We start from the raw sequence: 27266 nt of genomic DNA, 5'->3' as shown, positions 1-27266 counted from the left end.
AGAGGTGTAATACAACGATCGGCAAACTCATTAGTCATTAGTCAACAGAGCCAAATATCAACAGTACAACGATTAAAATTTCTTTTGAGAGCCAAATTTTTTTTAAACTTAAACTTCTTCTAACGCCACTTCAAAATAGACTCACCCAGACCGTGGTATTTTTGTGGAAGAGCCACACTCAAGGGGCCAGTTTGCTGACCAAAGCCCTTGAGTATATGTGGGTTAAAGTTTCTGGGTTGCAGGGTATGCTCAATTTTACAAAATAATGTTAAATTTTTTTTGCCAAAGTATTTTTACTGATTTGCACCACTAGCAGAATATAAGGATTTTGTAAACACATCTTCTGACATTGATTTTTTTCAGTTTCTTAATTTTTGCCAATCTGAGTTTAAAATGGTAAATCTTTGTGGTCTTCATCTGCAATCCCCTGATTTCTAATATTGCTGAACATGTTTTTCTTGTTTGACCATTTTGTTTCCTCTTTGAAATGTTTGTGTCTTTACCTATATTTAATGTATTATTAGTTTTGTTTCTTTTTCCTTACTCCTCACCCAAGGATATGTTTATTGACTTTAGAGAGAGAGGAGAGGAGAGAGAAACATTTTGTGGCCTCTTGTATGCTTCCCAACTGGGCATCAAACCCACAGCCTAGGTATGCACCCTGATTAGGAATCGAATCTGTAATCTTTTGGTATATGGGATGACACTTCAACCACTTAGGTCACCCAGCAAGGGCTTTCAGTCACTTAATTGATTTGCAGATATTCTTTATTTCTTCTGCATTTTAATTCGTTTTAAGTTATATGTATTACAAATATTTTTTTCAAACTTTTCGTGTTTATCTTTTCACTTTCTTATAGAGTCTTCTAGTGGATTTGATTTCAGGGTCATTGAATTTACCAGTCTTTTTTTTTGTTGTTAGCTCTTTTTTAAATCTTGTTTAAGAAATCCTTCCCTACTCTTACCTTTCCTTCTAAAAGTTTTAAAGTTTTACTTTTCACATTTAAGTACATTTAAGTGATAATACTAAATGGAATTTTATGTACAGCGCCAGGTAGATAGATAGGTTTGGTTTTAAATTTTATTTGCACATATTCTGCCATTAGGTAGCTCCTCTACTTAGTATACTGCCTGCAGACCTGGTTTTGTGAGTATTGACTAAGTAGAACACTACAGCTAGGGGCCTCCAGCTGTTCCTGCAGACCCAGAGAGCCAGTGGGAGCCACAAGAGGAGGAATGTCCTCAGTAATGCACATGCTCATTCCCAAGTCCATCTTCTGTCTTCTCTTCAGGGAAGACAGAGATATTATATTCTGTCCCTCCTGCAAACAGTCCAACAGGGAGACCATTGTAGGTGCCCCATAGTCTATGTTTGACCTGGGCCTTTAATAAGGAAGGACATTTCAGTCGAGAAAAAAAATGCCTCAATCACAGAGGCATCACATAGCCCAGCAATGGGGGTGAGAGGGTTTTGTGTGGCCAATCAGAGGCCTAGAAGCCTCTGATAGGGAGGTGCAGGGGCTTTCCAGCAATTTGGGCTCACTGAAGGAACAAACCCAAGCTATTTACTGAGGTCTTTATCTGGTAATCAGATGGATTCTACTAAGTAAGAAGAAAAGAATTGGTAAAGGTTTTCCCAAAATTGAGTCTTAAGGTTTATACGATGAGCCTTAAATTTGCCTTCTCACCTAGAAGAAAGGTTCAAAATTTCCCTCATTGTTTCACCTCTTACAATGTAGCATACAGTCAGTGTAGTAGTTGCATTTAGCTGTCTATTTAAGGTAACACAGGAAATTAGCAATGCATTTTCAAGAAAAGCTGATTATCATCTGTTATTAGTAATCATCTAAAAACATCACTGATTATAAGCATTGCCGATGGTCAGAGACACTTGCACTGGCTGAGAAGAGGGAAAATATCATTTAGAATGTATTGCTCCTTGACTCTTAAAGAACATATCAATTAAATGATTTTTAGAATATGTCAGAGTACATTTTTCTACCTTACACCAATCTTACACTGTCATTCTTCTCCAAACGTAGAAGGTTGCATATTAAGCCACACTTCTGCTGAGATTACGTGGAAACATGTAACTTTTACAGTTTTTTATCCAGGGTAACCAACTCTGTCTGTCTGTTGAGAATCTTGCTCCTTAAATGCATGGAGAGCTTAGCCTGGGCTCCTTTTTCAACCACTGTTCTTGTCTTCATCATGGATGCAGCAGTTTTACTGCTCTGGGTCCCTCCAGCCTCAAGCCAAAACCAAAAGATAGCCAGAAACTTCACACTTCCTTGTAGTTTGTTGTGTGTTTTTTTAACCAAATGTTTATCTTGTGATAATGGTTGAGCCATTGCTTGAATTTTAAAAGCTGTTTTGTGATGTGTGTGTGTGTGTGTGTGTTTGTGTTTTAAGAGTCTGGCTAAGGGAAATTAGTTCATTAGTTTTAAGAATGTAATAGTCTTAAGGGCTTTATTTAGAAAAGGTGGTCTTTTTCTTTTAAATGCACAGCTTAAGTTTGGCAAATTAGGGATTTTGAGTTTGGCTCCGTAATGAAAATCATTATTAGTTTGAAACATGATACTCATGATACCATTTCCTCTATACAAGAGGGCTTCCGCTGGCCTAAATGTTAGGAGACAGGAAGTTCTCACGGTGGTAAGTACCAGGGCAGCAGGGAAGAGTATCCAGTGTAATCATGAATAACAATGGTCATAGCCAATTTCTTAGCAAACTATGTATCTCAAAGTTTGGTACAATTTTAAATATAAGGATAAAGATAATTTTGTTAGAAAATATCCTTTGTTAAATATAATCTTTGCTACTTCTTTCCAATTTTATTTTCATTTAATTTTTCAAACTTCTGAACTCATATTTTTTTTATTAGTAAGGCATATTTGTATTTGGCCCTTTTAATCAATACTCAATAAAATAGCTTGAGACAATGGGGAAATCCAGTTCAAGATTTGTCATTTTAGGTGCATTAGTTCAAATTTTGCAAAATGGTAGCTAACCTTCCTTAGTACCTGGAGATGGTTTAAATAATGAAAGAAGAAGGACCTAGAAGGTCTTTTCCTGGCAGGAAGGTTTTGGACTATTTATTTATTTTTATTTATTTTTAAATATATTTTATTGATATTTTACAGAGAAGAAAGGAGAGAGATAGAGAGCTAGAAACGTCGATGAGAGAGAAACATCGACCAGCTGCCTCCTGCACACCCCCTACCAGGGATGTGCCCACAACCAATGTACATGCCCCTGACCGGAATCGAACCTGGGACCTTTCAGTCCGCAGACCAATGCTCTACCACTGAGCCAAACTGGTTTCGGCGGTTTTGGACTATTTAGATATTTTTCAACCCCTTAGATACCTGGTCTCTAATTACTCCGTATCAGATATTCAGTTCTTTGCTAAAGGTTAACTCCTGATTTAAAATGTGGTCTCAGAACGGCAACAAAAACCCTGAACTATGGTCCTGGGGAGGCCTAATACGCTTCAGATGTGACATAAAACTCGAACATCTGTATACTTAGGAAGGAGATAATGTAGAAGTTTACAGAGCCTCTCATTAAGCGTGGGAGGCAGCTGGACAGCTTAGAACAAAAAGGAAAGTCATCTCATCGCCAGGGCAGAAGCCCTGGTGCAAAGAGCTACTAAAGGACAGTGTAGTCAGCCTGACGTTTACAGGAGATGCTGCGTAAAGAAGGAAGAGGGACATGGATAGAAACAGCTGCACAAGTTACATTGGCCCATATCTCTTTCTGTTTCTCTCTCTCTCTCTCTTTTTAAAATAGACTTTATTTAGAGCAGTTTTAGGTTCACCATGAAATGGAGCAGAAAATAGAGATTTCCCACATACCTCCCCCAACCTCGTAACCATAGCCTCTCCCCCCATCAGCAGCCTTCCTAGAGTGGAACAGTTGAACCTACACTGACCTGTCATGATATCCCAAAGTCCATCATTTACATTAGGATTCACTCTTATTGTAATACATCCTATGAGTTTGGACAAATATGTAATGATGTGTATCTACCATTATGGTATCATACGAATTGTTTCACTGGCCTCGTGCTGTCCCAGGCCTTCTTTCAAACAGGAAATCGGTAGGCCCTTGCCATTTGTGAGAATCATATCCTAAGACTTTCATTGATCACCAGAATTATCACTACCCTAAAGCTATCATTTGTCCTCATAATACAACATAGATTGTTACTGAAATTTTAAAGGAAATCTTTCAGATTAAATATAGGACCAAATAATTTATAGACCACTACATTCTTAGCTCTTCCATTCTCTTGCGGGAACCAGTTTTCACAAAATGTACCACTTTATGTGAGTACATGCATTTAACCAAGTGACATGCACACCAGGCACATGGTGGGTCTGATGCAACTAACCAGATGGTCACTTGCCCACAGCAGTTTCCAGCCCCTGAAATTCATATCTTTGCCTCAGCAGAATGATTGTTTACTAAAGGTCCTGGGCCTTCAAGGTCAATCTTAAATGTTAATTATGAAGTCCAGATGCTTAAAGGTGTATGGAGTTCATCTCTGGGCCTGTATTTGTTGATCAGCAGTCCACCTTCCTATGATTTCTGCCAGTCCTGTGTCAGAGCTGCTTTTCTCACATAGCTCCCTCTTACGTCAGAACCTCCTTGCTTTTACCTATATTATTATAGTTTTCCCACTTCTTTGTCCCTCCTACCCCCTTATATATTGTACTTTCACCGGGTTAATTTTCCTAAAGGTAGTTGTCTCTATTTCCTGCTAATTTGAGGACAGACTTCCACACCTGGCCTTTCCCATTTCATCTCTCAACACTCACTGTGATCTAAGCAAACTGGACATTTTCTTTCCTAGGATATCCCAGGTTTCCCATGCTATTTCTCTTCCTTGGAACGTTACCTTGATGAAGCCCTTCCTAAGCAGATGTAATTTTTCCTTCCTGTGTACTCCATAATATTTTGTACAACTTACACGACTTAACCCATTCAGCCTTTATATTATAGATATTTATGCTTCCCTGTACTCACTCCATTACTATCCAAATCACAGAACATGGTTCACATTGGACTTAGGTTTATTTTCATGACAATGTCTAATATTTATTCAGCACTTAAGTGTTAGTACATTGGTGACATGTTTTTATTTCCCTCACAGATCTTTTGTAAGTATGTATATACAAATAGATATTTTTTGTTTCTGTGTGAATAATATCACACTGTAGGTATTTTCCTGTTGGCTTTTCCTTTCACTTAACATGTAATGAAAATCTTTTATGTTCATGTTTGTAAGTACCTCACTTTTAATGGCTGCATAATATTCTATAAAATGGTTGTTGCCTACTTTATTTAACCACAGATGGACATATTAGGAAATTTTTAAGCTACTATAGATAGTGCTACAGTGTATGTCTTTGCACACTTGTGCAGATACACTAGGAAGATAACTTCTTAGAAACAGAATGAGCCAAAACCGGTTTGGCTCAGTGGTAGAGCGTCGGTCTGCGGACTGAAAGGTCCCAGGTTCGATTCTGGTCAAGGGCATGTACCTTGGTTGTGGACACATCCCCGGTTGGGGGGTACAGGAGGCAGCTGGTCAATTTTTCTCTCTCATTGACATTTCTAGCTCTCTAGCTCTCTTCCTTCCTCTCTGTAAAAAATCAATAAAATATATTTTAAAAAAAGAAGAGAAAAAAGAAACAATGGGTCAGAGGGTATATACATTTTTAAGTTGTTATTGCCAAATTGCCTTCTAAACACATTTACAAAATTTGTATTCACCAATAGTGTATGAACAACCAATAGTGTATTTCTCTATGTCTTCATATTATTACCCATTCTAATTTTTGCCAGTCTGTTACACACAAAAAAAAATTGCTCACTTTAATTTACATTTCCCTATTTACTAGTGAGATTAAACCCTTTTTACATATGTTGGCTATTTGTATTTCTTCTCCAAGAATTGCCTATTCATATCTTTTTACCAGTTTTTCTATTAGGTTGTTTTTTTCTCAATGATTTGTACCACTTTTTAAATATATATTCTGGATATTAATCCTTTTCACATACATTGCAAGTTAAGTTATTCCTAGTTTGTCATTGTCCTTTAACTTTATAGTATTGTTTGTGACTTTTAATTTCTAGGTAGGCAAATTTCTAGTCTTTATGGCTTCTGGATTAGATGGACCTTTTCAATCTTAAAATTATAAAAATGTTTTCTTGTTAGTTGTATTTAAATTTTAATCCTTTAATTAATTTGGATTATATTTGAGGTTTGTTAAAGGATAGTGATATAAGTTAAAGTTTTTCCTTTCTCCAACACTACTGAAAGCTCTATTGATTAAAAATGTCATTTATGAAACAAGTTCTGCAAGTATTTGATTTTATTTCATTTCTTTTTCTGTCCTATTGAATTTATTCTTTTGTATTATTCTTTTGAAATAAGAACTTTAGAGTCACCTTATGGATTTAATTTTTTAAATGGTTTTAATCTTGTTGGGAGTTGTGTTTGGATTGCATTTGCTTTATGGATTACCGTGGAGAGTAGACATCTTTGCAGTATTGGGTCTCCCATTTTGGACTCTATAACTAGTCTCTTCTATTTAATCAGATCTTTTTGTCCTATTGTAAAGTTTTATAGCTTTCCGTTTAGAGCCTGTACCGTTTTGTTAGATTTTTTCCCAAAGTGTTTATTTCATAGTTTTAATTGCCACTGTGATTAGGATCCCTTTTTTCTATTGTTTTTTATTGGATTTTGCTACTAGATAATAAAACTTTCTGACCATTGTGTTAGTCTTTTTTAAAAAATATATTTTTTAAATTGATTTTTTTACAGAAAGGAAGGGAGAGGGATAGAGAATTAGAAACATTGATGAGAGAGAAACATCGATCAGCTGCCTCTTGCACACCACCTTTGATGATGTGCCCGCAACCAAGGTATATGCCCTTGACCAGTATCAAACCTGGGACCCTTCAGTCCGCAGGCCAATGCTCTATCCACTGAGCCAAACCTGTTTAGGCCACTGTATTAGTCTTAATAGCTTTACAGTTGATTTCTTAGATTTTCTGAGTGCACAGTTATATCACTTACAGACACAATGGCATGCTGTGGGCTGCTGCTTCCTCTTCTTCATTGTCTTCCTGAATTGTTAGGGATCTCTAGGATATTATTTTAGGGTAGCCATAATAAGAGGCATCTTTCTTTTGTTACAGTCTTTAGCAGTAACACTTCTGTATATTTCAACATTAATTGAATGCTGCTGTGGATATCTGATCAAATCATTTTGTTAAATTAAGAAAATTTTCTATTTTTCACTGAGGTTTTTTAACAAAACTCAGTGTTTTAACAAGTACTTTTTGAACATTTATTGAGATGATTTTTTTATCCTTATAGTCCATTAATAGAGTGAGTCAGGTTTGTTTGTTTGTTTTTTTTTCAGTTATACTATTCGTGGGATAAATATTACTTGGTCCTGATATATTCTTTTTAATACTTACTACTAAATGATCTTATATAGGTTATTTCTTTTTTTCTCTTTCTACTTATATTTCTCTAAAAAATATTTTTATTGATTTAAGAGAGGAAGGGAGAGAGAGAAACATCAATGATGAGAGAGAAACATTGATCAGCTGCCTCCTGCACACCCCCTACTGGAGATCCAGTCCACACTCAACCACTGAGTCCAGCCTGTGTGGCTAGTGATTGAGTGTCGACTCTCTCCTAAGTATGAACTAGGAGGTCATAGTGCAGTTCCTGGTCAGGACACATGGTTCGATACTCAACCACTGAGCCAGACAGGCCAGGCTCTACTTACATTTCTTTTTGCTATGTAATATTTCATATACTTGAGACTTTTAAGGGTACAGATGTACCTTGAAGAATGGAGAATATCTAGTCATAAAACTATCTGAGCTTGGTGGCTTTAAAGATGGCATTTTGACTATCTTTTTAAATTTTTAATTATCACATTCAAGGGCTGTTAATAGTCTATCCACTTTTCTCTAATTCTGATGAAGTTACTGACATTATCTTAATGGGAAAATGGGTATAACTAAACGTAACTCTCCCAGTATTTAAGGATTAAATGAAATAATATGATTGTTTAAGCATATTTGTGCCTTCCATAAGTTAATGCTCATCAATAGTAACCACTATTATTATTGTTATTCCCTCATTGGGGGGGGTTAAACTCCAAGAGTAGACAGAAGTGGTACAACCAAGTAGTGTCAGCTGTGTCTGACACAGCCCTTGGAGGATCTGGGTCTTTCTCGCAGTGCTCTCTCAGCACACTAGCCACAGGCCAGACACACCACCGCGGCTGTACAGGGAGGCACAGCAGAGGCCTGTGCTTGCCCCTTGGAGCCCCTGCCTCAGCTGTGGCTTGTTCTCTACTTTGGGAAAGTTTATTTATGGAAGATTTTTAACTTGAATGGAAAGGTGACTTCTTAAAAAAAATCATTTGAAAAGTTAGGATCATAATATATAAAACTATGGCTTATAACCTGGGCCAGGTGGTTCAGCAGGTTGGACATTGTTCCGTACAACACATAGGTTGTGGGTTTGATTCTAGGTCAGGGCACAATCTGGGTTGCGGGTTCAATCCCCAGTTGGGGTGCATTCATGAGGCAGCTGGTCTATGTCTCTCACTTCAGTGTTTCTCCTCCCGTCCTCTCTAAAATCAATTAAAAACAAACCTATCCTCAGGTGAGGATTACTTTTTAAAAAAAACAACTATGGATTACATGTTTGGTCCCAGGAACATTCTCTGAGGGTGAGAGTATATGTGTGTGTGTGTGTTTTATAGCAAATATTGAGACATTTTATCTCCATTCTTTATTTTTTGTTAATCCTCACCCCAAAGATTTTTTTTTCATTGATTTTTAGAGAGTGGAAGAGAGAAAGGGGGTAGGGCAGGGAGAGAGAAACATCAATGTGAGAGACACATCAATTAGTTGCCTCCCGCACACACCCACGGTTGGGGCCAGGGATCAAACCTGCAACCTAGGTATGTGCCCTTTGGCTCATGGGCCAGTACTCTAACCACTGGGCCACACTGGCTAGGGCTGTCTCCGTCTTTTTAAAGGAGTATAAAACGTTAGCCTGAGAAGATGTATAAAGTAGAATATGGAGACTTGCATTCTCATCATCAAGCAGAATATGGTTTTTTCCAGTCAATTACTTCAAAATCCTTCATCTGATACCTAAAATGTATTTATGTTGAGTCATTTCTTTCTCTTTGGCTAGTGAACCAGAAGATCATGAAGTGATTGTGAAGAGCAGCAGCATTACGTTCAGTTTCTGTTTTGTGTGTATCAGATAAGAGCCGCGCAGATGGAAGGGAGGCCTCACATCCTCTGTGGGGTGGCATGGTGTCTGCCGGGTGTCACTGGGCACGCTGGTTGGTTCATAAGCCTCCACAGAGCCCAGGGCTTTGGTGAAAGGTGACAACAGCAAGAGCTGCATTAGCTTTTGAAGGCTGCTTTTGTTTTTACAAACATTATTCTTTTCAGGGTTCAGAAACTACTAGTTTTTTAAGAGTGTTGCAAGGGGACAGGAAGGTGTACATATTAGTTAGGATTATGAATCTTTGACCAAAAAGGGAAAATAAAAGTTTTGAGGTTCAGCTCAGTTTAAGCCTCTAAATCACCCTTTCTGTACCAAAGCTTCTAATAGATAAAAAGCTCACAGATCTGAGGAATAAAAGCAGCCTGAGAGACTGACTTGGTAAACCTTACCAGTAATTAAAAAGGAAACGACAGCATTTGCAGAGATTTGCCTATTTCCCCACAGAGTAAGGGACCCCGTACCCCTCCCTCCCCTCTTTACTCTCCTCCATTCAGCAGGCCTTCCTGTAATGGTGGCCGTCAGTGGAAACAGTCCTTCCAATAAGCCTGAGGAAAAGTCACTGAAGACTGTTTCCTGAAACGTTCACAGAGTTTGTGTGTGTATTTAAGGGAGTGTTTGTCGTAACATAAAGAGTACAAATGGGGAGGCAGGGACCCTGAGCTCTGGAAACATGAAAGCAGTTCTCATTATTAGCCAAGCAGCAAGGTCTTGGTCTTGGTTATTTTTTCTAGCTCTTACTGTATCCCTTTTTCATGAAATATCAGGGGAGTTACTTCGTGATATTGTTATGATGTTACATTAATATACACATTATATTTCTCATTTTAATGTTACTGTTACATGTAATAATATGTTACCATATTATTCTATTAAAAGTACCACTGGCTTTTTCCCTAGAGCAATAATGAAATTCCACAGCATGAAAATGGAAGAAATCAATAAAATCATCCGTGACCTCTGGCGAAGCACCTATCGTGGACAAGGTACCGCGTGGTGTCCCCGCCCTCCCAAGCCCGTCCCCGCTCCCGCCCTCCTCATCGAGCCGTGCCCCTCCGGGCCCTTGCTGAGCACCTCTTTGATGTGTTCTAAGAATTCTTATCTTGGCAACATCTTGTAGCAAGAAGAAATGCAGAGGTTTCTATTCCAGAGCCTGGTAGGCCTTACATATTTGGCTACGATGCACATTATATTTAGCTGATGACATAATAAATTCTGTTGAGTGTCGATAGGGATAAGCCGAAATGCGATAAGAAGAAACCATCAGGAGGAAACTCTTAGTAAAGTAGAACCGAGAAAGGCGGCACTGAGGCCGGGGTCGGGGTCTCTGGGTTGCTTCCAGCTAGGAATCAGTGGGAACCCCCTCAGCCAGAGGAAAGGGTCCAGACGAGCCAGGTCTCCCCCATCACGTCAGCCTCGCACGTTGCTCCGGGGCTTGTTGATCATGTTGGCAAAGACAATAGGCTACAGAGCGTAGTTTCCTCTGAAATCTCTTCCTTCTGTGTCAGACATTGAATATATAGAAATCCGGTCTGATGCCGATGAAAACGTATCCGCTTCTGATAAACGGCGGAATTACAACTACCGCGTGGTGATGCTGAAGGGGGACACGGCCTTGGATATGCGAGGACGATGCAGTGCTGGACAAAAGGCAGGTACTTAAGAACCCAGGGGCCACCTTCACCCAGAGACTCGACGAAGAGAAACACGTCAGTGCGGGGGAGCCCCAAAGGCCGCCCGGGAACGGTGGGAAGCTCCTTCCGCGCTCCTGGCTACGGCGCTCCTGTCAGGATCCGCTGCCCTCACCACACTCCCAACTGCTAACCAGCATTTCCTGCAGCATTACGTAAATTAGGCTTTCGGAGGAGGGCCTGAAACATTCTCACAGGATGGGCTAAATATAAATCAAGGAGCTGAAGACCATGTTTTACAGATTCCTTATGGGAATAAGGTTACTGTGTCATTGATTGCAGAACTCACCATTTTATGTGCCACTAAGAAAGAAAAAAGGCAGTTGTAATTATAAAATGCATCCTGATTTGAGAGGAGTCAAGTGGGAGTGAGGTGTGTTTTAGAGTCAGTGACAGGCAGTATTAGCAAACTAGATCCTAGGCTGAGCCAGATGAGGCGTTCTACTAGGAGCCTCATTGGGAAAGCAGCCCCTTATAGGTCCGAGTCCCCAACACCACCCAGCCCAGCCTTGGGGCCTGCAGACCACCACACACACACACACTCAGGGCCAGCTGGAACCATCGGAAACAAGGCACACCAATCTAAGAGTGAAGGATGGGGCACCTGGTGTTTTGTGAAGCTCTAGGACAGCCTGGGTTGGGTAGGGAGCACAGAGCAAATTAGAGGAAAGATGTTTTAGAGTGAGGAAAGTGGGGCCTGCATCCTTGGGGAACAAGACTGGGTCTTCCCTGTACACAGGTTGGCACCCAAGATGCCACAGATTCCTCCTTTCAGATTGGAAGCAAAAGATTATATTGATATCTCTTTACCCTTGGTTTTAACAAATTTTTAAAATTCCAGAAATAGATGCTCATGTTACCCAAGTTATTTTTGTAGTTTTAAATTTTGACCTAAAGACACTCCATGCATGTATTTTTGTTGTCAGCCCAGACAGCTATACTAGTTTAAAGGCATTTGCAGATTATCGTAATCCTAGTCTGCAAAAAAAAAAAAAACGACAATTTTTTTATACATAATCAGTATCCCCTACTTGCTTTGGTGATTTTTAGTGGTAATGATGAATGGAAAAATATAGTTTGAAACATGTTGGATTAAAAATACTTTCAAAAATAGTTTCTAAATAAAAGTAGATTTCCTGTAACTACTGTAAATTAGAAAAATTTGCAGTGATTGGGGGAGAAGACGGAGGGTGGTTTGGAAGAGGTGGGCCACTCGGAGCAGTGGGGGGAGGGGTGTGGCGGCAGCGGGTCACAGAGGAGTGTCTGTCCAAAGGGCCGAGCACTCCAGCGAGAGCGGCTGCCGGCTGCTCTAGAAGCATGGGTCCCCGCCGCCTTCACTCACATTCGAGGGGAGGGCACTCACAGCTCACACAGAGGCCTTAGACTTCCTAGAAGCGTCCTTCACTCTCATTGGTGTGCCTTGTGCCCTCAGATGGTTCCAGCCAGGCCTGAGGGGGTTGGATTAGGTTTCATTAACCACGGACGTGCCTCAGTGTAGGTTGTTTGGATTTCCTACAGGGAGGCTTACATAAGGCTCCTGGTACTTTGACCCAGGCATTCATTCATTCTTTCTCAAAATGCACGAACACATTTGTGTGGGTGAGAGAATGATGTAAGTTAGGTGCCTCTTTTAGACCACAGAACAGAGAGAGAAAAGGTCTCTGAGGCTCTGGGAAATGTAATGTATCCAGGTGTCCTGATAAATCTCATTATCAGGAAAATATAGGTTGTGACTTTTTAGGTTGTTCATCTTATACCAAATTATTTATTAATACTAAATGGCAGTACATTTCTGATTCACGTCTGTGATTTCAAGTTTTGTGATAGCTGATGTGATTGGGAGTAGGGGGTCAGCACTGCTTTTAGCATTTCATTTCATTGCACGTAAGCTGAGATCGTGCACGTGATGGTTCACTTTCTGGAAGGGCATAAAGTTGGTCACAGCACCAGGCTCTCCCAAGCAGGTCAGCGGCCCTGTGACCTTTCCCGTCGGAAGAGACCCGCCAGGTCTGCGCGAAAGCTCAGCTTTGGTGCTTTCTCCAGGTGCTGGCCTCCCTCATCATCCGCCTGGCCCTGGCTGAGACCTTCTGCTTGAACTGCGGCATCCTTGCCTTGGATGAGCCAACAACGAATCTTGACCGAGAAAACATTGAATCTCTTGCACATTCGCTGGTTGAGTAAGTTTCTCAAATTTAAAGTAAGATTAAGAGAGTTCCCTGGTGAAACCCTCTCTAGATGTGTTTTCCTTGGGGAAGCTGGTTGGCTTTACCTTTTGATGGTAATTTATCAAATTTTTAAAATGAACTAGACGGTGACCAGCAGCAGACACACCCTGCACCTCCCCGAGGGTGTTCATAGGGAAACTGTGGTGAGCATTCTGGTTTGGTTTGGCTTTCCTGTAAACCCACCAGAGGGGCCCACATGTTCTGTACGGGAGCTACCATGACTTGTCAAACATTCTAGGTGGTCACGGTGGTTTTGGACTGTCTCCCCAGCTTCCACATGCGTCACACTCTTTGAGGAATGACAGCTCTTATTCGAAAGCATATTGGTGGTTAAGTGGAATCCAGAAAGGAAAACTGTACACACCTTGCAGCATGGGCACCTGTGGGAGACCCTGGCACATATTTCCTACCCAATAGCCAGGTGTGGGCCAGAGGGAGAATTGAGCAACCACAGAGCCACCTCCCAGGAGACCTGTGTGACCAGCACGTAAGGGCCAGTGCTTCTGAACCTGAGTGCATCCAGCTCCGGGCAATGGATAGACAAGTGTTTGGTTAAAGGAAAAGGTCTTTCAGGTCTCGGCCTCGTAACCTCAGCGTACAGATAACGAGCACAGTGTCTCAGTCCACCCACTCAGGTGTGTGTCATGCTCATGATGCATCTAGTGACTGGGGGTGGCAGAATTCTGAGTAGACACAGCTCCTGAGAAGGCAGCAGGCCTTGCACACGTTATTCCCCTTGCCTGTAGTCTTTTCAAAAAGAAAAGGTATTTTCTTCCAGAGGAAACTAGTCAGAGGTCAAGAAAACCCAAGGCAAAGGAGTAAGTCAGACTCCTAAAGTTAAGCAGCATAGATATTAAGGAAAACTTTAGGGCATTTCCAGCTGCTATGGTAAGAACTTCGGGTTCTGGAAGAAACTAGATCACGTCTTCTTACCAGTTAGTAAGCCACACCCACTGCCTGGAGAGGAGATGGGCTCCTACCTGGCAGAGGCCGGGTCCAGCCCACTTCCTGCAGGGCTGGCAGAGGCCCGGCCACTCAGTCATATGTCAAACAAGGTTCTCAGCAGCTTTTTGAAAGAAGGGTTATATGTGTTATATATGCTCTTTAGTAACAACATGTTCTAAATCTATTATTTCAGGATTATAAAGAGTCGCTCACAGCAGCGTAACTTTCAGCTTCTGGTAATCACTCACGATGAAGATTTTGTGGAGCTCTTGGGGCGATCTGAGTATGTAGAGAAATTCTACAGGATTAAGAAGAACATCGACCAGTGCTCAGAGATTGTGAAGTGCAACATTAGCTCCCTGGAAGCTTATGTTCACTGAGAAGGCTCAAGATTTAGCTGCCTTAGACACACAGGTCCTTGGGCAACTGCTTATTTCTGGTATCAGCTGAGTCAGTAAGCAAATACATTCTTTAAAGGAGCTCTGTGTCTAGGATTGTGAATGTCTGAGAAGTTCTAAAATGATTAAAGTTGTTTCACATGAAATTTGGACGATTCCTGAACTTCATCCCCCTCCAGGCAGCCTGACAGCCTGCAGAGCTCACAGTTGGACTCAAGTTTTCCTTCCCAGCATCAGCGTGTGATTCACAGCTTGTCTACTACCTTTCACTTCTCACAGCACCGTTGAGAAGTAGGTCCTCACTGCCTTCAAGATTTATGGTCTTTGCATTTTAAAATAAGTGTTAAATGTTATCACTACATTTATTTGCTAAGATACGGTTTTTAAAAGCCGAGCTGTCACTCTGGCCAGTGTGGCCAGTTGGTTGGACATCATCCTGTGCACTGAAGGGTTTCCCATTTGATTCCCAGTTGAGGCATATGCCTGGCTTTTGGGCTCCCAGTGGGGGCATACAGGAGGCAGCTGATTGATGTCTTGTTCTCACATTGGTGTTTCTCTTTCCCTATTTTCTTCTCTCTCTAAAAATATTTTTTGTCTAACATCCAAGGATATTTTTTCCATTGATTTTTAGAGAGAGAAGGAAGGAGGGGGAGAGAGAGAAACATTGATGTGAGAGAGACACATTGATTGGTTGCCTCTGCATTCGCCTAAATGAGGTTGGAGATTGAACCTGCAACCCAGGTACATGCTCTTGACTAGGAATCCAACCAGTTACTCTTCATTGCAGGTGCTGAAGAGTCTGAACACTCAACCACACCAGGCAGGTGTCTAAAAATCAATTTTTAAAAAGTCTTTTTAAAAACTCAGTTATCAGTCACTATTAACATCTGATGATGACCATAAATGATGAGCTTTTAATGTATGCCTCCAACTCACTCTATAAATCCAGCCAAGTGACCTTCCTGTGGGCCTCAGTTTCCCCAGCTAAAATTTCACAAAGTTGAATGGGACTTCAGGGTTTCATGGAACCATGAAGTAATCTTGTAGTCACTGTCCACCATCTTCCCCCCCACACATCCAGCCTCAGGGCTCTCTAGAGAGGAGTTCCCCACTGTGCAGTCACCCTGGGGAAACTGACAAAGGGCAAGGCCCCTTCACTTGGGGCCTCACCTGCCAGCACAGCGCTCCCTGTGCGTCCTCAGCCTCACCAGCCGGCTGCTCTCCAGGTGAGCATCACAGGGTGGAGCAAGTAAGGCTCACAGCGCCCGGACCTGCTCCAGTGGGGCCCTGCCACAGCTCACTCCAGATGTCATTTCTAATAAAAGCTCAGTCACACTTTTCCTTGAACTGCCACCTGACATCTTGAAGCCTCTCACAAGCATCGCATACAGAGTGCCACCAAGCCACACACTTTTGGGTGAGACTGTGTGGAGTTTGATTCTTCAGAGCTGTCAGTCATGTGGCATGGTTCTGTGTCATCTGCAGACAATGAGGATATGGTCTAGACAGCCTTGCTCAACCCAAGTCTAGAAGAGAATTAAGCTTGAAGGTCCATGAAGGGAAGGGTAAATGGTGACGAAAGGAGATGGGACTGTTGGTGGTGAACACAAAATACAATATGTAGATGATGTGTTACAGAATTGTACACTTGAAACCTATATAATTTTATTAATGTAATCGCAACAAATTTTTTTAAATGGAGGAAATAAAGAGCTCCAAGGCCCTAACATACCAGTCGTAGGTTGAATAATGGCCTCTGATGATACCAAGGTCTTAATCCATGGAACCTGTGAATATTATGTAGCCAAAGGGGCTTTGCAGATGTGATTAAAGCTAAGGATCTTGAGATGGGATTACCGTGGTGAACCTAAATGTATCACTAGTATCCTTATACTAGTCCGCCCACAGACTGAAGGATCCCAATTCCTTCCCCATCCCCACTCCCACCAAGCCTCTGAAAGGAACCAGCCCTGCTGGCACCTTGACTTTTAGCCCAGTAAAACTGATTTTGGATTCCTGACCTCCAGAACTATAAAAGAATAAACTTACATTGTTTAAGCTGCTGGGTTTGTGCTAATTTCTTACAATTCATTATAGCAGCAATAGGAAACTAACACATCCACTGTATGTAGTCGATTTCTATGTATATAAAAGGATACTAGTTATGTACTGTCCTTGAGAAAATTGGAAAAAATTATTCCAATTCCTTTCTGTGGTTCCATGGAAAACCCTGGTTGGAAAGGCTGGTCCAGACCCTCACCCAGTGCCTAGCTGAAGGGCCAAGCAGCAAGGCCTCCACTCATGCCACCTTCTCATGGCCACGTTCAGTCATCCTAATGAGCTTGGAAAAACTGAAATTACCCATATTTACCAAACTATCATGACCTTGACAGAGGTATGAGGAAAAACAAACCAATTCTCATAGCACAGATCCAGAAACTTATAAATTAAGAGCAAGTCAATTCCAGTCATATTAAAATAAACATAACCCACTGTATGGGAGAACATAATTTGCCAAATGATACATCTGGTAAAGGGTTAATCTCCACAATATATAGGAAACTCATACAACTTAACAAAAGGAAGTTAAAGAATCCAATCACAAAATGGGCAAAGGACCTAAACAGACACTTCACCAAAGTGGACCTACCGAAAGCCAAGATTCATGAGAAAATGCTCAGTCACTTATATGTGAGATGCAAATCAAAACAAGCTATCACCTCACACCTGTCAGAATGGCTACCATCAATAAATAAACAAGCGACAAATGTTGGCGAGGTTGTAGATAAAAGGGAACCCTCATGCGCTGCTGGTGGGAATGCAAACTGGTGCAGCTACTATGGAAAAACAGTATGGAGTTTCCTCAAAAAATTAAAAATGGAACTCCCATTTGACTCAGTAATCCCACTTCTAGGAATCTATCCCAAGAAATCAGAATCACCAATCAGAAAGTATATATGCACCCCTATGTTCATAGCAACACAATTTATAATAGCTAGGATTTGGAAACAGCCTAAGTGCCCATCAGCAGATGAAAAAACTGTGGTAACATTTACACAATGAAATACTACACAGCAATAAAAAAGAACTCACCGTTTGCAGCAGCATGGATGGACCTGGAGAGCATTATGCTACGTGAAATAAGCCAGTTGGAGAAAGGTAAGAATCACATGATCTCACTCATGTGGAATCTAATGAACCAAATAAACTGATGAACAAAAATAGACCCAGAGACATAGAAGTATGAACACACTGTTGAACCTCATAGGAAAGTCAGGGAGGGGAGGGGTGGGAAGAGATCAACCAAGGAACTTGTATGCATATATGCAGAACACATGGACACAGACAATGGATGGTAAGAGCCTGGGGGTGGGGGGCGGGGGTGGGCTGGAAGAGGTTAATAGGGGAAAAGATGGACCTATGTAAAACTTTAAACAATAAAGATTTAAATAAGTACACATAATTAACCAAGGTGTTTTTATCCCAAGAGTGCAAGACTACTTCAGAAAATGAGAAACCTGTTCTTAAATCATCAACACAATAAAGCCAAAGGGGGAAATTTCTGACAGACACCTAACACTGGTCATTATTTGATAACATTTACTAACTCCTAGCTTAGCAAACTTGTAACATTGCAAAGGATAAGAGAATATATTCTTAATGTTGTCTTCAAATCAAAATTAAACTCAAGCCAATGATGAAACAATCCTATCCACATAAAACTCTAATATGCAAATAGACTGAACAGCTGAACGGAACTGATCGCTATGACTCGCACTGACCACCAGGGGGTGCGCGCGAACATGGCAGGCGTGGGCTGCAGCCGGATGGTGGTGCAGGTGACCAGGTGACCGGGCGCCAGACCAAAGCGGTCATTGGGGGAGCCTCTGGTGGTTACTGAAAACCCTTTGCTCCTGTGTGTGGTGGCCCCGCCCGGCGCTCACACCTGCTGCCGGCCTGGCCCCGCTTGCACCCGCTCACACCCACTGCCCCCGCCCAGCGTTGGCCCCATTGCTCCGTGCCATCAGGGGGTGCAAGCGGTGGCCTGGCCACTCCCCCCTATTCCCTGGCAGTTTCAGCATCCAGTTCACCGTCATTGTCTAACCCTAACTGCACAGGCATTGTGATTCAGATCCAAATGACCGAAGACAACCCCTGGCTCTGGCTCTTGTTCTTTTCCTCAGTGAGGGACACCCCGTGGTCTTGCTCCCGAGTCCAGTCCTTCCACTAACAACTGCGACCCTCCTCAAGAGCGGCTGGAAGCACCTCACGGCTCCAGCCCTGATACTTTCCAACTCACTCCCCCGGGCTCCAACCCCAGCAGCTCGCTGAGCCCACCAGGGCTTGGCCCGTTGATTCTACCACTTTTCAGTTCTTCACTTCCCCCGCGCCTTCTCTCAGTCCCATCCTTACATCACTGTCTCGCATTGACCCTCCGAGATCTCACCTCTTCTGTCCTCCAACTCTGACAGCGCCAGCCTCTTCCCACTCGGCCCTTCCCTCCGCTGCTCCCCACCGCCCTCACCTTTGAGGCTGTGGTGCTCCGGCTCAGTCTGAATCTGCGCCTCCTTCTCTGCACTCCCTTGTTTGTTGATCTCAGCCTCAAAGCTACTGTCTTTGTTTGGGTTCTCCCAATAGCAGAACCTAAAACAATGATCCCATTCCTGTGCTGTTTGGCTCAGTGGATAGAACCTTGGCCTGTGGACTCAAGGGTCCCAGGTTCGATTCTGGTCAAGGGCATGTACCTTGGTTGCGGGCACATCCCCAGTAGGGGGCGTGCAAGAGGCAACTGATGGATGTTTCTCTCCCGCTGATGTTTCTAACTCTGTCTCTCTCCCTTCCTCTCTGTAAAAAATCAATAAAATATATATTTTTAAAAAAGCAATGATCCCAGCAGAAGTAAACAGTAGGGGACTTGGGAACTATATAGTGAAGACAGCCAATGAAGACTGTGTTCTTAAACCAGCAGCCTTAGCAGGCAGCTGAGGGTTCATCCCACAGGGAGACTGAAAACTTTGGCAGAATACGTGTTTCAGAATCATCCCACCTGAGGGGAAGAGAGCTGGGCATGTGTGTGTGCGCCCGCTCCCAGAGGCGCCAGCGAGGGCTCTTCCAGGGCGAGCGGGCTGCTGGCTCCCCGTGTGCTCCAGCTGAGCTGCCTTTTCCAGGTTTTCCTTGTTGTCTTAAGTAAGAAAGAAGATGCCGTTTGACAGATACGCACACAGACGGTATAAGTGGGACGGAGCACACTGGAATTTTTCAGGCTAGCGGTAGGGCCCTGATGGCAACTTGAACAATCATGTGGCTGCTACTCTTCAAACAAGTCTCCAGTCCAGATCTCTTCCAAGCTCCCGACTCATTAAGCCGCCTACTGGCCTCTAGTTGCACTTGAATGCGTAATAGACATTTGAAACTTAAAATGACCAAAACCAGTCTTTCCTGCAGAACCTCCCATAGGCATTCAGTTAATGTCAACTCCTTTCTTCCCATTGCTCAGGCTAAATCATGGCATCACCCTTTTCTCTGTTTATCTCACAACATGCATCCAATCCATCCGTGTAATACTCTGGGTGCAATGGTCAAAACATATTCAGAACCTGGCCACGCCCGAGCACCCCAACCGCCACTGCTCCGGCCCACGCCACCATCTAGCCTCAGCAGCCTGAGTAAGCACCGCGCTGCTCTGAGGATTCCGTCCTGTCCCTCGCACTCTGCTCTCAACACAGCAGCCAGTCATCGACTTAAATGTAAGCGAAATAAATGTTTCTCACAGAGGTGAGGGTTAGCAATTCCGAAACCACTTTATATCAAAATCAAACAAATACTTACGTACATCGTAGATAATTAGAGCTGAGTTTCCACTGTTGAAGAAAGATGTTTGCATATACAGAAAGGGGGGAAAGCGCCCGGTAACGTTAGATTGGATCCTAAGTATCGGTGTAAATGTATGGTTTCAGCATACAAAGGGTTTCAACTTTCAGAAAGGAAGAGAAGCCAAAAATAGACTTCTCCATAAAAGCAATGAGAACAAAGTCAAAATAAACTCTTTTTAGAGCTTGAGGAATTAACGAAAGGCTTGCAACAAGCCAAAGAGTGCATTTCAAGGAAAACAGCTGAGTCTCCGTCAGAAAAGCTAGTGAATTTTAACTTGCCCTAATCCCAGGCCCCTCTCCCCGTCTCTGTGGCAGTTTTGACACAAATAACTGCCGTACCTGGAGGAAGTGGAATGGGTTGTAGACTCAGAGGTCCCCAAAGTCTTCAGCCCAAGGAGACTGCTTCTCTGACCTGGCCGGCAGCTCACGGAACCACTCCACCTCAGGCTCCTCTGACCTGAGGCAAGCTGGTGCTGCAAACTGCCCTCCCTGCTGCAGCCAATCCACGGTAATTGGTTAACTTTGCAGCCGCCCGAGGCACAGGCGCTAAGGAAAAATTTAAAAGGAAAAAGTGGGGAAGGATACATCCATGGGGAACTGAACATATTCCTGGGAATCTACAAGTTCATGTGTGTGTCAGAGCTTTTTGCGTTGTCAGGAAAGACCTGAGGAGGCCTAAGCTTTGACCTCTGGCTGACCTTGATACTTAGGCGAGAAGTGAAGGCTAAAGCCTAGATATAAATTGCCTGCTAGAGCGTTGAAGGCATGACCAAACCATCTCAATCTCAATCTGAATCTCAATCTCTCTATCTTCTCCCCTCCTCCCCTCCCTCCCTCGCTCATTCACACGCACAGAGCCCTTCAACAAAGGCTTGGAAACTTATTAGTTCAAGGCATTGAAAGAAATCTCTGTCCGATCATTAATTTATTACTAAGCTAACTAAGTAGAGACTTCAATGAGCACACATGACAAAGAAAACAGCTTTACTTAATTAGTCCAGCAAAGTCAATAAATAGCAATGACAACAGTTACAAACCCTGGGGAGGGGTAATCGGATTTTCTGAGTTGATACATCATATTATGACCAGCTATCAACCACAAATTATAAGACATGCAAACAACAGGAATATAGGGCCTATATGCAGCCAAGAAAAAAAGCCAGGAGCACATTCCCTCCCTCCCAGGAGCATGCATACCTTTCCCTTCCCCTCTCCCCCACAGGCACACATCTCCTCACCTCTAAGGGTCCCCAGGAGGCTTGCAACCAGGGGAGCAATGGGCAGCAGCAGCTCATCCCTGGCTAACCCCCTGAACCTGTCTCCCAGGCCCCTTTTTCTCTGACTTCTCAGTGAGCTGGAGCACCCTGCCCAGGCTCTCCCTTATATGAAATATTACTGTGTGAATATTAATAATATATTACATTTCAGACAGCATACTTCAGACAAAGGAAAGTTATCAGGGAGAAAAAGGGGCATTATATAACAATAGTCAGTTTTCCAAAAAGACATAACTATTCTTAACATGAATGCCTTTAATAACAGTGTCAGTTTTTATTTGTTTGTTTGTTTTTAAATTTTTACCTGAAGATATTTTTCCATTGATTTTTAGGAAGAGAGAGGGTAAGACAGAGAAAATTATTGATGTGAGAGAAACACATCAATTGGTTGCAACCAGGGCCTGGGACAGGAAGGAGCCTGCAAGCAAAGTACGTGCCCTTGACCAGAGTCAAACCCAGGACCCCTCGGTCCACAGGACAACGCTCTGCTCTAACCATTGAGCCAAACTGGCTAGGACACAGTGTCAGTTTTGAATGAGGCAAAAACTGATAGAATTGCAAAGAGAAATAGATTATTTCATTATTAGAATTGAAGGCTTTAGTGCCCTCTTTCAGAAAAGAATACATGCACAGGGAGAAAATCAGTGAGGGAATAGTTGAATTCAACAGCACCATCAATTAACCAGGTGAAATGGACAACTGTAGGCTATTTCATTCAACAACAGCAAAAGGCACATTCTTCTCAAGCTCACACGGAAAATTCACCATTTGCGGCCCTAAAACAAACCTTAACACAGACGAATAGAAATTATACTTTGTCTGCTCTCATATAACAATGGAATTAAAGTAGGAATCAATAACAAAGATAGAGGAAAATCTAAAAATATGTTGAGATTAAACAAACACTTCTGAACAACATGGGTCAAAAAATATTTAGATAAACAATATTTTGAACTAATTGAAAATGAAAACAACTTGGCAAAATTTATGGGATTTGGCGAAAGTAGCATTAGAGGAAAATTTATAGCATTGAATATATATTAGAAAACAAGGCAGATCTAAACCCAATCATAAGTTTCCATCTTAGGAAACTAGAAAAAAGAACAAATTAAATCCAACATAAACAAAAAAAAATAAATAAGAATTAGAACAGCCCTTGCTGGTTTGGCTCAGTGGATAGCGTCAGCCTGCAGGTCCCAGGTTTGATTCCTGCCAAGGGGAAATGCTCGGGTTGCTGGCTTGATCCACAGTAGGGGGCGTGTTGGAGGCATCGAATCAATGATTCTCATCATTGATGTTTCTATCTATCTCTCCTCTTCCTTCATCTCTGAAATAAATATATATATTTAAAAAAAGAATTAGAATAGAAATTAATGAATTTGAAAACAGTAGATCAATAAAGAAAATCAAAGAAACCAAAAGCTGGTTCTTGAAAAGATCAATAAAATAAAAAAGCCTCTAACTAGGCTAAGAAAAAAAAATAATATAAATTATTAATAACACAAATGAACTAAGGGCACCACTGCAGATCCCATGGACATAAAAAGGATAATCAAGGAATACTACAAACACTATAAATAATATGAGCTATTCAATGCCTAAAAATTTGATAACCTAGTTGAAATGGACCAATTCTTGAAAAGGCACAACCAATCAAAATTTGCACAGCAAGAAAAAAACAATCCAAATAGGTTTGTATCTATTAAATAAGTTGAATAAAAATAATCCTCTAAAATATAAAGCACCAGGCCCAGATGGGTTCATTCACTGGTGAATTCTGCCAAACATTTTGTGGAAAAAATTATACTAGCTCTCTACAACCTCTTTCTGAAGATATAAACAGAGAGAATACTTTCTAACAATTTCCATGAGGCCAACATTCTCCTAATATCAAAACAGACAAAAACATTATAAGAAAATAAAAGTACAAATCCACTGCTTTTCAACACTATATTGGAAATCTTATCTAATGCAATAAGACAAGAAAAGGAAATAAGAGGTATATAGATTAGAAATGAAGAAATAAAACTGTTTTTGTTGACAGATGACATGATCATCTAAATAGAAAATCCAAAAGAATCAATAAAATACTGCTAAAACTAATAAGCTATTATAGCAGGATTACAGTATACAAGATTAATATATAAAAGTTGATCACTTTTCCATATACCAGCAGTTAACAAGGGAATTTTGCAATTAAAAACACAGTATTCTTAATATTAGCACCCCAAAGTGAAATATGTAAATATCAATCTGGCAAAATATGTATAAGATCTACATGATGAAAAATACAAAACTCTGATGACAGAACTAAATAAATGGAGAAACAGTCCATTGTTTATAGGTAGGAAGACTTAATATTGTTTAGATGTCAGTTCTCAACAACTTAATCTGTAGATTCAATGCAATTCCAATCAAAATTTCAGCAAGATATTTTGTAGATATTAACAAACTGATTCTAAAGTTTATATGGAGAGACAAAAGACTAGCCAGGTTGAATGAAAACAACCAAGTTGGAGGACTGATACTACCTGACTTTAAGACCTACTCTAAAGCTATAGTAATCAGGACAGTGTGGTAACAGCAAAAGAACAGACTAGTTAATCCATTAGTGGAACAGAATAGAGAGCTCAGAAATAGACCCACATAAATATAGTCAACTAATCTTTGACAGAGGAGCAAAGGCAATACAATGAAGCAAGGATAATCTTTCCAACAAATGGTGCTGGGATATCTGGACATCCACATACAAAGAAAAAAAAAAAAAAGGAAAAGAAAACTGGACTCAAACTTTATACCCTTCACAAAAGTAACTCAAATGGATCACAGACCTAAATGTAAAAGTCAAAACTAAAAACTCCTATAAGATAGCATAGAAGAAAAAGTAGATGACTTTGGGTTTATCGGTGACTTTTTACATGAACAACCTATGAAAGACATAACTGATAACCTGGACTTCATTAAAATTAAAAATTTCTGCTCTTCAAAACACTGTCAAGAGTATAAAGGCAAGCTACAAAAGACATATCAGATAAAGGACTGTTATATACTATGCACAATCCAATATATAACAACCCAACTTTTAAAACGGCCAAAGACTGTAACAGAAATATCATTAAAAAAATGTATATGTATATGTATATGTATATGTATATGTATATGTATATGTATATGTATATGTATATACACACACACACACACACAGAAGGCAAGTAAGCACATAATGAGATGCTCCACATCATATTTCTTCAGAGAAATGGTGAGATACCTATCAGAACAGCCAAAATCCAAAACACTGACACTAAATGCTGGCAGGTCTGTGGAGCAGCGGGAACTCTCATTCATTGCTGGTGGGAATGCAGAATGGTACAGCCACTTCGGAGGACAGTTTGGCTTTTTTTTTTTTTTTTTTTTACAAAACTAAACATACTCTTACCATATGACCCAGCAATCATACTCCTTGGTGTCTGTAAACGAACTGAAAGCTTATGTCCATATGAAGACTGCACAGCGGTGTCTGTAGCAGCTTTGTTCCCAATTGTCAATAGTTAGAAACGACCAATCCTTTATTAGGTGAGTGAGTAAATCTAGACAACGTAATATTATTCAGTACTGAAAAATAAATGAGCTATTAAGCCATGAAAAGACATGGGAAAAACGTAAACGCATATTTCTAAGCGAAAGAAGCCAATCTGAAAAGGCTATGATTCCAACTATGTGATGTTCTGGAAAAGGCAGAATATGGGGAGAGTAAAAAGATAAGTGGTTTGTGGTTCGGAGGGAGGAAGGGATGAACAGGTGGAGCACAGGGGATTCAGGACAGTGAACGAACAAGAGCGAACCGTAATGAAAACGACGGGCTCTGGGTGGCAGTGACGTGGAGTCAGTGCGGGTCCATCAGCTGGAGCAGATGTTTTGCTCCGGTGGACATGCCGATGGGGGGAGGCCTGTGGGGACTTGATAATTGTTCCTCAGTTTTGCTGTGAATCTAAACTGCTCAAAAAAAGAAAATCTGTTTTCAAAAAGGCAATGACTTCCCAAAATTTAATAAATGATAACAGAAATTTTAATTTTTTTTTTGAGAGGGAGAGTTTCCAAGAACTGAACATATTTCCATCTGAAAGGCCCCCAGTGTGTCTTCCATAGTAGATGAAAACAGAACACACACAGCACATCATTGCAGAATCTGGACCATGGGGACCAGGAAAATTTCCAGAAACAGAGAATTAGGACAGGTTTGGATTCCAAAAAGCCTTTGCACTTGTGAACAGCAGTATTGGAACTTAGGAGGCAATAGCACAGGTGTTCAAGATGCTGAAAGAAAATTACTTCCGGCCTGAAATTCTGTGTTTATTAGAATGTGTCCTGGGATTCAAGGACAGGGAAGGCAGAGGTGGAGGGAGTCAGGGCAGTGGGACAGCGGCATAGAAGGGTCACCTGCCGGAAACTGCCGGCAGCGAGCAGTACCTGATTGAGGGGGTGAGGATGAGAAAAAGGAAAGACAGGAAAAGATGGGGTCGGGAGGACTGAGACAAGTCCCGAATTTTATTTTTCCAACCTTTAAATACAATTCTGAAGGAGGAAATATTTCAGGCAATCGTGCAGGTGGCCGTTTCTGCTAACATGGTGAGTTCCTGTACAGATAAGTTCCTTCAGCACCTGACCTTTTACAACCACCTGACCTTTTACAGCTCCTTCTGTGTCAGCAGGCTCCTATCAATTGTTATACCCTAAAGCAAAGACATCTGCAGTTAGCAGCATTCCTAGGGGTAGCAGTAATTTTCCACGAGGATAAGGGAAAAGGGGGGCACATGGAGAGCTGTGTCCTACGCCCAGGCCTGCATTCAGGCATGTAGGACCCCTGCGTTCAGGGCAGCTGTCCCTGACCTGGCAGGTGGGCAGGCGCTGAGGAAGGCTTCTTAGGAAGACGGTGTTGTGAGAATAACTACGTAACTCCAAGTCTCTGGAGAAGAGACTCATTAGAAGGCCCAGAATTAAGGTTAAAGAACAAAGAAAACTAAGCCAGTGGGAAAACAGATTTTTAAAAAAGTTTCTCTATGGTATACATTTTTTTTTTCTTTAATTGAACTTATTGGGGTGACACTGGTTAACAAAATTGTACAGGTTTCAGGTGCAAGACAATTTCCAATTCCAGAGGAAATGAGTTTTGAGGGAAAATAAAAATAATCATAATTAGCCATGTTTTAGCTATGAATATATTAGTATAATTATGTAAACGATGGGCAAGGCTTTTGTCTGACCGAGCGTATGATTTATGTACTAATATATTGATAGGATACAAGCGGGAGAAGAATGGTGGAGAGAAAGAGAAATATTCAGCTAAACCACAGATAATGACCACACCTGAAAATTAAGAAATTTGGAAACCTGAGGGGCTAAATACCAAGAAGAGAGAAAACGGTGGTTTTTCGGGGGAGAGGCAAGGTCAGACAGGTCTGAGATTTTACCCTACTTGGCATGCCAACTAGTTTGCCACAGAAGACACAAAACTCT

At 41.4% G+C, this 27266-nt stretch overlaps 1 protein-coding gene across 3 annotated transcripts in view; it reads left to right on the top strand.

The window, feature by feature from the left end:
- RAD50 (RAD50 double strand break repair protein) overlaps window positions 1-14748 on the top strand; it is a 186442-nt gene extending 171694 nt beyond the window's left edge. For all 3 annotated transcript variants that reach the window (XM_045576654.1, XM_045576655.1, XM_036424794.2), the window contains 4 exons: window positions 10244-10329; window positions 10852-10994; window positions 13078-13211; window positions 14398-14748. In XM_045576654.1, coding sequence (XP_045432610.1) covers window positions 10244-10329; window positions 10852-10994; window positions 13078-13211; window positions 14398-14584 — 550 coding nt within the window. In that variant the 3' untranslated portion in view covers window positions 14585-14748. The remainder of the gene's footprint in view (window positions 1-10243; window positions 10330-10851; window positions 10995-13077; window positions 13212-14397) is intronic.
- The last annotated feature ends 12518 nt before the right edge of the window (window positions 14749-27266 follow it).

The sequence above is a fragment of the Pipistrellus kuhlii genome, unplaced genomic scaffold (assembly GCF_014108245.1).
Source record: "Pipistrellus kuhlii isolate mPipKuh1 unplaced genomic scaffold, mPipKuh1.p scaffold_m20_p_8, whole genome shotgun sequence".
NCBI classification, from domain to species: Eukaryota; Metazoa; Chordata; class Mammalia; order Chiroptera; family Vespertilionidae; genus Pipistrellus; species Pipistrellus kuhlii.
The sequence above is the reverse complement of the archived record's forward strand: the minus strand, read 5'-3'. Positions and strand labels throughout refer to the sequence as shown.